General features: G+C 51.1%; 1 protein-coding gene across 8 annotated transcripts in view; it reads left to right on the top strand.

Annotated features, from left to right (window-relative positions):
* Nucleotides 1-14,139, top strand: part of LOC128688141 (uncharacterized) — a 301,283-nt gene that overhangs the window by 127,305 nt on the left and 159,839 nt on the right. Inside the window, exon 5 of one of the 8 annotated variants that reach the window (XM_070080063.1) lies at nucleotides 775-1,140. The exons of the other annotated variants lie outside the window; for them this stretch is intronic. Within the exon in view, the coding sequence (XP_069936164.1) occupies nucleotides 775-820 (46 nt within the window). The 3' untranslated portion in view covers nucleotides 821-1,140. Of the gene's footprint in view, nucleotides 1-774; nucleotides 1,141-14,139 lie in introns of those variants that run through there. 8 annotated transcript variants of the gene reach the window in all.

Below are 14,139 nucleotides of genomic sequence, written 5' to 3' on the forward strand. Positions count from 1 at the left end.
TGTATACCTGTGTATATCTGTGTATTTCTGTGTATATCTGTGTATATCTGTGTATATCTGTATTTCTGTGTATATCTGTGTATACCTGTGTATATCTGTGTATATCTGTGTATTTCTGTGTATATCTGTGTATATCTGTGTATACCTGTGTATATCTGTGTATATCTGTGTATTTCTGTGTATATCTGTGTATATCTGTGTATACCTGTGTATATCTGTGTATACCTGTGTATATCTGTGTATATCTGTGTATATCTGTGTATTTCTGTGTATATCTGTGTATATTTGTGTATATCTGTGTATATCTGTGTATACCTGTGTATATCTGTGTATATCTGGTGGCCTGGTGGTTAACGCTCTCGCTTCACACGGTGAGGGCCTGGGTTCGATTCCCAGCCAGAGTAGAAACATTGGACGTGTTTCTTTCCACCTGTTGTCTATGTTCCCCATCAGTAAAATGGGTACCTGGGTGTTAGTCGACTGGTGTGGGTCGCATCCTGGGACACTGACCTAAGGAGGCCTGGTCACAGACCAGGCCGCGGGGGCGTTGACCCCCGGAACTCTCTCCAGATAAACTCCAGATAAGCAGGTGCCTAATACTGGATGTCGTTTTGCCTTAGATTTGGCATAAGAGAAGAAGTACAGTATTTTGTTTTTTTTCAGTTTCCTTTATGGCTTTTAGTTCTAACTGTGATTCTTGTCTCCTGTAAGATTCCTTCAGCTTAAATTTTATGTTTGCAGTTTCATTGACTAGTGCCTTCCCTCGTATTTCAGATATATTGGCCGCACTCAGCAGCTCTGTGACTCTTCGTATTCATGACAACTGGTGTAAGGAAACACGTCCGATGTTTCAACCTTGGCTGGGAATCGAACCCGGACCCTCACCGTGTGAAGCCAGAGCTTTTGCCACCAGGCCACAGGGCACTGTGCCAAAGCTGCCCTAATTAACTTGCACACTACTGTAAGTTTATTTAGGTACAGGTACACATAAATACAGTTAAACAAATTATCATACAGAGTTTAAAGCTAGCATTATAGGTGACCTTAAAAATAAGCTGAATAAAACTGTCTAGATTTAAGTAGTTATTATGTACTAGGAATAGTCTACCCAAATTGTAATTACACTTTGTAACCTTTACTAAGAAATAAAATCATTATTTATTCTTTGTAGAAGCAGGAGAAGGGTTAAATAAGTAATTATTCAGGTATACACAAATACACTTACATAGATTATCATACAAGACTGTTCCAATGATTCCTGGTATACATACAGGGGGGATTACCGATAGACCCCTGGCTGTCTTCAAGACCCCTGGCTGTCTTCAAGACCCCTGGCTGTCTTCAACACCCCTGGTTGTCTTCAAGACCCCTAGCTGTCTTCAAGACCCCTGGTTGTCTTCAAGACCCCTGGTTGTCTTCAAGACCCTGGCTGTCTTCAAGACCCATGGTTGTCTTCAAGACCCCTGGTTGTCTTCAAGACCCATGGCTGTCTTCAAGACCCCTGGTTCTCTTCAAGACTCCTGGCTGTCTTCAAGACCCATGGTTGTCTTCAAGACCCCTGGTTGTCTTCAAGACCCATGGCTGTCTTCAAGACCCATGGTTGTCTTCAAGACCCCTGGCTGTCTTCAAGACCCCTGGTTGTCTTCAAGACTCCTGGCTGTCTTCAAGACCACTGACTGTCTTCAAGACGTGACTGTCTTCAAGACCCCTGACTGTCTTCAAGACCCCTGGCTGTCTTCAAGACACCTGGTTGTCTTCAAGACCCCCCTAGCTTTCTTCAAGACCCCTGGTTGTCTTCAAGATCCCTGGCTGTCTTCAAGACCCCTGGTTGTCTTCAAGACCCCTGGTTGTCTTCAAGACCCTGATTGTCTTCAAGACCCATGGTTGTCTTCAAGACCCCTGGTTGTCTTAAAGACCCTTTGGCTGTCTTCAAGACCCCTGGCTGTCTTCAAGACCCATGGTTGTCTTCAAGACCCCTGGCTGTCTTCAAGACCCCTGGTTGTCTTCAAGACTCCTGGCTGTCTTCAAGACCCATGGTTGTCTTCAACACCCCTGGCTGTCTTCAACACCCATGGTTGTCTTCAAGACCCCTGGCTGTCTTCAACACCCCTGGCTGTCTTCAACACCAATGGTTGTCTTCAACACCCCTGGCTGTCTTCAAGACCCCTGGCTGTCTTCAAGACCCATGGTTGTCTTCAAGACCCCTGGCTGTCTTCAAGACAACTGGCTGTCTTCAAGACCCCTGGCTGTCTTCAAGACCCGTGGTTGTCTTCAAGACCCCTGGCTGTCTTCAAGACCCCTGGCTGTCTTCAAGACCACTGACTGTCTTCAAGACATGTGACTGTCTTCAAGACCCCTGGCTGTCTTCAAGACCCCTGGTTGTCTTCAAGACCCCTGGCTGTCTTCAACACCCTTGGCTGTCTTCAACACCCCTGGTTGTCTTCAACACCCCTGGTTGTCTTCAAGACCCCTGGTTGTCTTCAAGACCCCTGGCTGTCTTCAAGACCCCTGGTTGTCTTCAAGACCCCTGGCTGTCTTCAAGACCCCTGGTTGTCTTCAAGACCCCTGGCTGTCTTCAAGACCCCTGGCTGTCTTGAAGACACATGACTGTCTTCAAGACCCCTGGCTGTCTTCAAGACCCCTGACTGTCTTCAACACCCCTGGCTGTCTTCAAGAGCCCTGGCTGTCTTCAAGACCCCTGGTTGTCTTCAAGACCCCTTGCTGTCTTCAAGACCCCTGGTTGTCTTCAAGACCCCTGGTTGTCTTCAAGACCCCTGGCTGTCTTCAAGACCCCTGGCTGTCTTCAAGACCCCTGGCTGTCTTCAAGACTCCTGGCTGTCTTCAAGACCCCTGGTTGTCTTCAACACCCCTGGCTGTCTTCAAGACCCTTGGTTGTCTTCAAGTTCCCTGGCTGTCTTCAAGACCCATGGCTGTCTTCAAGACCCCTGGTTGTCTTCAAGTCCCCTGGTTGTCTTCAAGACCCCTGGTTGTCTTCAAGACCCCTGGCTGTCTTCAAGACCCCTGGCTGTCTTCAAGACCCCTGGCTGTCTTCAAGACACCTGGCTGTCTTCAAGATGTGACTGCCTTCAAGACTGGAGTCCAGTCCCTGGACCAATTATGTACCTCTGTAATCTTTTGACTACCGTCCACAGGATGGGTATGGGGTGCATAATAAACATATTAAACTTAAACTAACTTCAAGACCCCTGGTTGTCTTCAAGACCCCTGGCTGTCTTCAAGACCTCTGGCTGTCTTTAAGACCCATGGTTGTCTTCAAGACCCCTGGCTGTCTTCAAGACCCCTGGTTGTCTTCAAGACCCATGGTTGTCTTCAACACCCCTGGCTGTCTTCAATACCCATGGTTGTCTTCAAGACCCCTGGCTGTCTTCAAGACAACTGGCTGTCTTCAAGACCCCTGGCTGTCTTCAAGACCCCTGGTTGTCTTCAACACCCCTGGCTGTCTTCAAGACCCCTGGCTGTCTTCAAGACCCCTGGTTGTCTTCAAGACCCCTGGTTGTCTTCAAGACCCCTGGCTGTCTTCAAGACCCATGGCTGTCTTCAAGACATGTGACTGTCTTCAAGACCCCTGGCTGTCTTCAAGACCCCTGGCTGTCTTCAAGACAACTGGCTGTCTTCAAGACACCTGGCTGTCTTCAAGACCCCTGGCTGTCTTCAAGACATGTGACTGTCTTCAAGACCCCTGGCTGTCTTCAAGACCCCTGGCTGTCTTCAAGACAACTGGCTGTCTTCAAGACACCTGGCTGTCTTCAAGACCCCTGGCTGTCTTCAAGATGTGACTGTCTTCAAGACCCCTGGCTGTCTTCAAGACCCCTGGCTGTCTTCAAGACCCCTGGCTGTCTTCAAGACCCATGGTTGTCTTCAAGACCCCTGGCTGTCTTCAAGACCCCTGGTTGTCTTCAAGACCCATGGTTGTCTTCAACACCCCTGGCTGTCTTGAAGACCCCTGGTTGTCTTCAAGACCCCTGGCTGTCTTCAAGACAACTGGCTGTCTTCAAGACCCCTGGCTGTCTTCAACACCCCTGGCTGTTTTCAAGACCCCTGGCTGTCTTCAAGCCCCTGGTTGTCTTCAAGACTCCTGGCTGTCTTCAAGACCCATGGCTGTCTTCAAGACCCCTGGTTGTCTTCAAGAACCCTGGCTGTCTTCAAGACCCCTGGTTGTCTTCAAGACCCCTGGCTCTCTTCAAGACCCCTGGCTCTCTTCAAGACCCATGGCTTTCAAGACAAGTGACTGTTTTCAAGACCCCTGGCTGTCTTCAAGCCCCTGGTTGTCTTCAAGACTCCTGGCTGTCTTCAAGACCCATGGCTGTCTTCAAGACCCCTGGTTGTCTTCAAGACCCCTGGCTGTCTTCAAGACCCCTGGCTGTCTTCACCCCTGGCTGTCTTCAACACCCCTGGCTGTCTTCAACACCCCTGGTTGTCTTCAACACCACTGGCTGTCTTCAACACCCATGGTTGTCTTCAAGACCCCTGGCTGCCTTCAAGACAACTGGCTGTCTTCAAGACCCCTGGCTGTCTTCAAGACCCCTGGTTGTCTTCAAGACCCCTGGTTGTCTTCAAGACCACTGACTGTCTTCAAGACATGTGACTGTCTTCAAGACCCCTGACTGTCTTCAAGACCCCTGGCTGTCTTCAAGACACCTGGTTGTCTTCAAGAACTCTGGCTGTCTTCAAGACCCCTGGTTGTCTTCAAGACCCCTGGCTCTCTTCAAGACCCATGGCTTTCAAGACAAGTGACTGTTTTCAAGACCCTGGGTTGTCTTGAAGACCCCTGGCTGTCTTCAAGACCCCTGGCTGTCTTCAAGACACCTGGCTGTCTTCAAGACCCCTGGCTGTCTTCAAGACATGACTGTCTTCAAGACCCCTGGTTGTCTTCAAGACCCCTGGCTGTCTTCAAGACACCTGGCTGTTTTCAAGACCCATGGTTGTCTTCAAGACCCCTGGCTGTCTTCAAGACCCCTGGCTGTCTTCAAGACCCCTGGTTGTCTTCAAGACCCCTGGCTGTCTTCAAGACCCCTGGCTGTCTTCAAGACCCCTGGCTGTCTTCTAGACCCCTGGTTGTCTTCAAGACCCCTGGCTGTCTTCAAGACACCTGGCTGTCTTCAAGACCTCTGGCTATCTTCAAGACCCCTGGCTGTCTTCAAGACCCCTGGCTGTCTTGAAGACCTCTGGCTGTCTTCAAGACCCCTGGTTGTCAAGACCCCTGGCTGTCTTCAAGACCCCTGGCTGTCTTCAAGACCCCTGGCTGTCTTCAAGACAGCTGGCTGTCTTCAAGACCCCTGGCTGTCTTCAAGACCTCTGGCTGTCTTCAAGACCCCTGGTTGTCAAGACCCCTGGTTGTCTTCAAGACCCCTGGCTGTCTTCAAGACCCCTGGCTGTCTTCACCACCCCTGGCTGTCTTCAACACCCCTGGCTGTCTTCAACATCCCTGGCTGTCTTCAACACCCCTGGTTGTCTTCAACACCACTGGCTGTCTTCAACACCCATGGTTGTCTTCAAGACCCCTGGCTGTCTTCAAGACAACTGGCTGTCTTCACGATCCCTGGCTGTCTTCAAGACCCCTGGTAGTCTTCAAGACCCCTGGTTGTCTTCAAGACCACTGACTGTCTTCAAGACATGTGAATGTCTTCAAGACCCCTGACTGTCTTCAAGACCCCTGGCTGTCTTCAAGACGCCTGGTTGTCTTCAAGACCCCCCTAGCTGTCTTCAAGACCCCTGGTTGTCTTCAAGATCCCTGGCTGTCTTCAAGACCCCTGGTTGTCTTCAAGACCCCTGGTTGTCTTCAAGACCCTGACTGTCTTCAAGACCCATGGTTGTCTTCAAGACCCCTGGTTGTCTTAAAGACCCTTTGGCTGTCTTCAAGACCCCTGGCTGTCTTCAAGACCCATGGTTGTCTTCAAGACCCCTGGTTGTCTTCAAGACCCCTGGTTGTCTTCAAGACTCCTGGCTGTCTTCAAGACCCATGGTTGTCTTAAAGACCCTTTGGCTGTCTTCAAGACCCCTGGCTGTCTTCAACACCCATGGTTGTCTTCAAGACCCGTGGCTGTCTTCAACACCCCTGGCTGTCTTCAACACCAATGGTTGTCTTCAACACCCCTGGCTGTCTTCAACACCCATGGTTGTCTTCAAGACCCCTGGCTGTCTTCAAGACAACTGGCTGTCTTCAAGACCCCTGGCTGTCTTCAAGACCCGTGGTTGTCTTCAAGACCCCTGGCTGTCTTCAAGACCCCTGGCTGTCTTCAAGACCACTGACTGTCTTCAAGACATGTGACTGTCTTCAAGATCCCTGGCTGTCTTCAAGACCCCTGGTTGTCTTCAAGACCCCTGGCTGTCTTCAACACCCTTGGCTGTCTTCAACACCCCTGGTTGTCTTCAACACCCCTGGTTGTCTTCAACACCCCTGGTTGTCTTCAAGACCCCTTGCTGTCTTCATGACCCCTGGTTGTCTTCAAGACCCCTGGCTGTCTTCAAGACCCCTGGTTGTCTTCAAGACCCCTGGCTGTCTTCAAGACCCCTGGCTGTCTTGAAGACACATGACTGTCTTCAAGACCCCTGGCTGTCTTCAAGACCCCTGACTGTCTTCAACACCCCTGGCTGTCTTCAAGAGCCCTGGCTGTCTTCAAGACCCCTGGTTGTCTTCAAGACCCCTCGCTGTCTTCAAGACCCCTGGTTGTCTTCAAGACCCCTGGCTGTCTTCAAGACCCCTGGCTGTCTTCAAGACTCCTGGCTGTCTTCAAGACCCCTGGTTGTCTTCAGCACCCCTGGCTGTCTTCAAGACCCCTGGTTGTCTTCAAGTTTCCTGGCTGTCTTCAAGACCCATGGCTGTCTTCAAGACCCCTGGTTGTCTTCAAGTCCCCTGGTTGTCTTCAAGACCCCTGGTTGTCTTCAAGACCCCTGGCTGTCTTCAAGACCCCTGGCTGTCTTCAAGACCTCTGGCTGTCTTCAAGACCCCTGGTTGTCAAGACCCCTGGCTGTCTTCAAGACCCCTGGCTGTCTTCAAGACCCCTGGCTGTCTTCAAGACAGCTGGCTGTCTTCAAGACCCCTGGCTGTCTTCAAGACACGTGACTGTCTTCAAGACCCCTGGCTGCCTTCAAGACCCCTGGCTGTCAAGACACCTGGCTGTCTTCAAGATGTGACTGCCTTCAAGACCCCTGGTTGTCTTCAAGACCCCTGGCTGTCTTCAAGACCTCTGGCTGTCTTCAAGACCCATGGTTGTCTTCAAGACCCCTGGCTGTCTTCAAGACCCCTGGTTGTCTTCAAGACCCATGGTTGTCTTCAACACCCCTGGCTGTCTTCAATACCCATGGTTGTCTTCAAGACCCCTGGCTGTCTTCAAGACAACTGGCTGTCTTCAAGACCCCTGGCTGTCTTCCAGACCCCTGGGTGTCTTCAACACCCCTGGCTGTCTTCAAGACCCCTGGCTGTCTTCAAGACCCCTGGCTGTCTTCAAGACCCCTGGTTGTCTTCAAGACCCCTGGCTGTCTTCAAGACCCATGGCTGTCTTCAAGACCCATGGCTGTCTTCAAGACCCCTGGTTGTCTTCAAGACCCCTGGCTGTCTTCAAGACCCCTGGCTGTCTTCAAGACCCATGGCTGTCTTCAAGACCCCTGGTTGTCTTCAAGACCCCTGGCTGTCTTCAAGACCCCTGGCTGTCTTCAAGACCCATGGTTGTCTTCAAGACCCCTGGCTGTCTTCAAGACCCCTGGTTGTCTTCAAGACCCATGGTTGTCTTCAACACCCCTGGCTGTCTTCAAGACCCCTGGTTGTCTTCAAGACCCCTGGCTGTCTTCAAGACAACTGGCTGTCTTCAAGACCCCTGGCTGTCTTCAACACCCCTGGCTGTTTTCAAGACCCCTGGCTGTCTTCAAGCCCCTGGTTGTCTTCAAGACTCCTGGCTGTCATCAAGACCCATGGCTGTCTTCAAGACACCTGGCTGTCTTCAAGACCCATGGCTGTCTTCAAGACCCATGGCTGTCTTCAAGACACCTGGCTGTCTTCAAGACACCTGGCTGTCTTCAGGACCCCTGGCTGTCTTCAAGACGTGACTGTCTTCAAGACCCCTGGTTGTCTTCAAGACCCCTGGCTGTCTTCAAGACACCTGGCTGTTTTCAAGACCCATGGTTGTCTTCAAGACCCCTGGCTGTCTTCAAGACCCCTGGCTGTCTTCAAGACCCCTGGTTGTCTTCAAGACCCCTGGCTGTCTTCAAGACCCCTGGCTGTCTTCAAGACCCCTGGCTGTCTTCTAGACCCATGGCTGTCTTCAAGACATGTGACTGTCTTCGAGACCCCTGGCTGTCTTCAAGACCCCTGGTTGTCTTCAAGACCCCTGGCTGTCTTCAAGACACCTGGCTGTCTTCAAGACATCTGGCTATCTTCAAGACCCCTGGCTGTATTCAAGACCTCTGGCTGTCTTCAAGACCCCTGGTTGTCAAGACCCCTGGCTGTCTTCAAGACCCCTGGCTGTCTTCAAGACCCCTGGCTGTCTTCAAGACAGCTGGCTGTCTTCAAGACCCCTGGCTGTCTTCAAGACCTCTGGCTGTCTTCAAGACCCCTGGTTGTCAAGACCCCTGGCTGTCTTCAAGACCCCTGGCTGTCTTCACCTCCCCTGGCTGTCTTCAACACCCCTGGTTGGCTTCAACACCCCTGGCTGTCTTCAAGACCCCTGGCTGTCTTCAAGACCCCTGGTTGTCTTCAAGACCCCTGGCTGTCTTCATGACCCCTGGTTGTCTTCAAGACCCCTGGCTGTCTTCAAGACACGTGACTGTCTTCAAGACCCCTGGTTGTCTTCAAGAACCCTGGCTGTCTTCTAGACCCCTGGCTGTCTTCAAGACCCCTGGTTGTCTTCAAGACCCCTGGCTGTCTTCAAGACGTGACTGTCTTCAAGACCCCTGGCTGTCTTCAAGACCCCTGGTTGTCTTCAAGACCCCTGGTTGTCTTCAAGAACCCTGGTTGTCTTCAAGACGTGACTGTCTTCAAGACCCCTGGCTGTCTTCAAGACCCCTGGCTGTCTTCAAGACCCCTGATTGTCTTCAAGACCCCTGGTTGTCTTCAAGATCCCTGGCTTTCTTCAAGACCCCTTGCTGTCTTCCAGACCCCTGGTTGTCTTCAAGACCCGTGGTTGTCTTCAAGACCTCTGGTTGTCTTCAAGACCCCTTGCTGTCTTGAAGACCCCTGGTTGTTTTCAAGACCCCTGATTGTCTTCAAGACCCCTGGTTGTCTTCAAGACCCCTTGCTGTCTTGAAGACCCCTGGTTGTTTTCAAGACCCCTGATTGTCTTCAAGACCCCTGGTTGTCTTCAAGACCCCTGGCTGTCTTCAAGACCCCTGGCTGTCTTCAAGACCCATGGCTCTCTTCAAGACCCCTGGTTGTCTTCAAGACCCCTGGTTGTCTTCAAGATCCCTGGCTTTCTTCAAGACCCCTGGCTGTCTTCAAGACCCCTGGTTGTCCTCAAGACCCCTGGCTGTCTTCAAGACCCATGGCTGTTTTCAAGACACGTGACTGTCTTCAAGACCCCTGGCTGTCTTCAAGACCCCTGGCTGTCTTCAAGACATCTGGCTGTCTTCAAGACCCCTGGCTGTCTTCAAGATGTGACTGTCTTCAAGACCCCTGGTTGTCTTTAAGACCCATGGCTGTCTTCAACACCCCTCGCTGTCTTCAAGACCCATGGTTGTCTTCAAGACCCCTGGCTGTCTTCAAGACCCCTGGTTGTCTTCAAGACCCATGGTTGTCTTCAACACCCCTGGCTGTCTTCAAGACCCATGGTTGTCTTCAAGACCCCTGGCTGTCTTCAAGAGCCCTGGCTGTCTTCAAGACCCCTGGCTGTCTTCAAGACCCCTGGTTGTCTTCAACACCCCTGGCTGTCTTCAAGACCCATGGTTGTCTTCAAGACCCCTGGCTGTCTTCAAGACCCCTGGTTGTCTTCAAGACCCCTGGCTGTCTTCAAGACACCTGGTTGTCTTAAAGACCCCTGGCTGTCCTCAAGACCCATGGCTGTCTTCAAGACACGTGACTGTCTTCAAGACCCCTGGCTGTCTTCAAGACCCCTGGCTGTCTTCAAGACACCTGACTGTCTTCAAGACACCTGGCTGTCTTCAAGACCCCTGGCTGTCTTCAAGATGTGACTGTCTTTAAGACCCCTGGTTGTCTTCAAGACCCCTGGCTGTCTTCAAGACCCCTGGCTGTCTTCAAGACCCATGGTTGTCTTCAAGACCCCTGGTTGTCTTCAAGACCCCTGGCTGTCTTCAAGACAACTGGCTGTCTTCGAGACCCCTGGCTGTCTTCAACACCCCTGGTTGTCTTCAACACCTCTGGCTGTCTTCAAGACCCCTGGCTGTCTTCAAGACCCATGGATGTCATCAAGACCCCTGGTTGTCTTCAAGAACCCTGGTTGTCTTCAAGACGTGACTGTCTTCAAGACCCCTGGCTGTCTTCAAGACCCCTGGCTGTCTTCAAGACCCATGGTTGTCTTCAACACCCCTTGCTTTCTTCAACACCCCTGGCTGTCCTCAACACCCCTGGCTGTTTTCAACTCCCCTGGTTGTCTTCAACACCCCTTGCTGTCTTCAACACCCCTGGTTGTCTTCAAGTTCCCTGGCTGTCTTCAAGACAACTGGCTGTCTTCAAGACCCCTGGTTGTCTTCAAGTCCCCTGGTTGTCTTCAAGATCCCTGGCTTTCTTCAAGACCCCTGGCTGTCTTCAACACCCCTGGCTCTCTTCAAGACCCCTGGCTGTCTTCAACACCCCTGGCTGTCTTCAAGACCCCTTGCTGTCTTCAAGACCCCTTGCTGTCTTCAAGACCCCTGGCTGTCTTCAAGACCCCTGGCTGTCTTCAAGACCCCTGGTTGTCTTCAACCTCTGGTTGTCTTCAAGACCTCTGGTTGTCTTCAATACCCCTTGCTGTCTTCAAGACCCCTGGTTGTTTTCAAGACCCCTGGTTGTCTTCAAGACCCCTGGTTGTCTTCAAGAACCCTGGCTGTCTTCAAGACCCCTGGCTGTCTTCAAGACCCTTGGTTGTCTTCAAGACCCCTGGTTGTCTTCAGACCTCTGGTTGTCTTCAAGACCCCTGGTTGTCTTCAAGACCCCTCATTGTCTTCAAGACCTCTGGTTGTCTTGAAGACCCCTGGTTGTCTTCAAGACCCCTGGTTGTTTTCAAGACCCCTGGTTGTCTTCAAGACAACTGGCTGTCTTGAAGACCCCTGGCTGTCTTCAAGACCCCTGGCTGTCTTCAAGACCCCTGGCTGTCTTCAAGACCCCTGGTTGTCTTCAAGACCCCTGGCTGTCTTCAAGACCCCTGGTTGTCTTCAAGACCCCTGGCTGTCTTCAAGACCCCTGGCTGTCTTCAAGACCCATGCCTTTCAAGACAAGTGACTGTTTTCAAGACCCCGGGTTGTCTTCAAGACCCCTGGCTGTCTTCAAGACCCCTGGCTGTCTTCAAGACACCTGGCTGTCTTCAAGACACCTGGCTCTCTTCAGGACCCCTGGCTGTCTTCAAGATGTGATTGTCTTCAAGACCCCTGGTTGTCTTCAGGACCCCTGGCTGTCTTCAAGACACCTGGCTGTTTTCAAGACACCTGGCTGTCTTCAAGACCCCTGGTTGTCTTCAAGACCCATGATTGTTTTCAAGGCCCCTGGCTGTCTTCAACACCCCTGGTTGTCTTCAAGTTCCCTGGCTGTCTTCAAGACCCCTGGCTGTCTTCAAGAAACCTGGTTGTCTTCAAGACCCCTGGCTGTCTTCAAGACCCCTGGTTGTCTTCAAGACCCCTGGCTGTCTTCAAGACCCCTGGTTGTCTTCAAGACCCCTGGCTGTCTTCAAGACCCCTGGCTGTTTCCTAGACCCATGGCTGTCTTCAAGACCCCTGGCTGTCTTCAAGACCCCTGGCTGTCTTCAAGACCCCTGGTTGTCTTCAAGACACCTGGCTGTCTTCAAGACACCTGGCTGTCTTCAAGACACCTGGCTGTCTTCAAGACCCCTGGCTGTCTTCAAGACCCCTGGTTGTCTTCAAGACCCCTGGTTGTCTTCAAGACACCTGGCTGTCAAGACTTCTGGCTATCTTCAAGACCTCTGGCCGTCTTCAAGACCCCTGGCTGTCTTCAAGACCTCTGGCTGTCTTCAAGACCCCTGGCTGTCTTCAAGACACCTGGCTGTCTTCAAGACACCTGGCTGTCTTCAAGACCCTTGCTGTCTTCAAGACCCCTGGTTGTCTTCAAGACCCCTTTTTGTCTTCAAGACCCCTGGTTGTCTTCAAGACCCCTGGTTGTCTTCAAGACCCCTGGTTGTCTTCAAGACCCCTGGTTGTCTTCAAGACCCCTGGCTGTCTTCAAGACCCCTGGCTGTCTTCACCACCCCTGGCTGTCTTCAACACCCCTGGTTGTTTTCAACACCCCTGGCTGTCTTCAACACCCCTGGTTGTCTTCAACACCCCTGGCTGTCTTCAACACCCCTGGTTGTCTTCAACACCCCTTGCTGTCTTCATGACCCCTGGTTGTCTTCAAGACCCCTGGCTGTCTTCAAGACACGTGACTGTCTTCAAGACCCCTGGTTGTCTTCAAGACCCCTGGTTGTCTTCAAGACCCCTGGTTGTCTTCAAGACCTCTGGTTGTCATCAAGCAGGCGCTGGACAGGCACCTGACCAGCTCGGCTGTGAGTTGTACACTGGAGTGAGTGTGGCTAGCAGTAACAGCCTGGTTGATCAGGCCCTGGTCCACCATGAGGCCTGGTCACAGACTGGGTCACAGGGGCATTGACCCCCAGAACTCTCTCTCCAGGTATACTTAAGGTATGCATAGCGTATGTGTACAGAACCTGGTATAACCTAAAATAGTCAGGCAAAGTGACTTATTTCCATTGTGGGTCTTAGCTTGGCCAGTAGACCTGCTGCAGTGCTCCTCCATTCTTATATTCATACGTTTATGTACAGTAGAACCCGTGTGTGCACAGATTCAGTTTCTACAGATTCAGTTATCCATGGTTTACCCTGACCTAAAAATAAGCATTAATTTTGTTTAATAATGTTGGCAAGACATGACAGTAGCGATGGTGGCAGTTGTTCAGATTCTAAGACACGACAGTAGTGATGGTGGCAGTTGTTCAGAGTCTAAGACACGACAGTAGTGATGGTGGCAGTTGTTCAGAGACTAAGACATGACAGTAGTGATGGTGGCAGTTGTTCAAAGACTAAGACATGACAGTAATGATTATGGCAGTTGTTCAGAGACTAAGACATGACAGTAGTGATGGTGGCAGTTGTTCAGAGTCTAAGACATGACAGTAGTGATGGTGGCAGTTTTTCAGAGACTAAGACATGACAGTAGTGATGGTGGCAGTTGTTCAGAGTCTAAGACAAGACAGTAGTGATGGTGGCAGTTGTTCAGAGTCTAAGACATGACAGTAGTGATGGTGGCAGTTGTTCAGAGACTAAGACATGACAGTAGTGATGGTTGCAGTTGTTCAGAGACTAAGACATGACAGTAGCAATGGTGGCAGTTGTTCAGAGACTAAGACATGACAGTAGTGATGGTTGCAGTTGTTCAGAGTCTAAGACATGACAGTAGTGATGGTGGCAGTTGTTCAGAGACTAAGACATGACAGTAGTGATGGTTGCAGTTGTTCAGAGACTAAGACATGACAGTAGCAATGGTGGCAGTTGTTCAGAGACTAAGACATGACAGTAGTGATGGTGGCAGTTGTTCAGAGTCTAAGACACGACAGTAGTGATGGTGGCAGTTGTTCAGAGACTAAGACATGACAGTAGTGATGGTGGCAGTTGTTCAGAGACTAAGACATGACAGTAGTGATGGTGGCAGTTGTTCAGAGTCTAAGACTTGACAGTAGTGATGGTGGCAGTTGTTCAGAGTCTAAGACATGACAGTAGTGATGGTGGCAGTTGTTCAGAGTCTAAGACATGACAGTAGTGATGGTGGCAGTTGTTCAGAGTCTAAGACATGACAGTAGTGATGGTGGCAGTTGTTCAGAGACTAAGACATGACAGTAGTGATGGTGGCAGTTGTTCAGAGTCTAAGACATGACAGTAGTGATGGTGGCAGTTGTTCAGGGTCTAACACATGACAGTAGTGATGGTGGCAGTTGTTCAGAGACTAAGACATGACAGTAGTGATGGTGG

The sequence above is a fragment of the Cherax quadricarinatus genome, unplaced genomic scaffold, assembly GCF_038502225.1.
Source record: "Cherax quadricarinatus isolate ZL_2023a unplaced genomic scaffold, ASM3850222v1 Contig125, whole genome shotgun sequence".
Classification (NCBI taxonomy): domain Eukaryota; kingdom Metazoa; phylum Arthropoda; class Malacostraca; order Decapoda; family Parastacidae; genus Cherax; species Cherax quadricarinatus.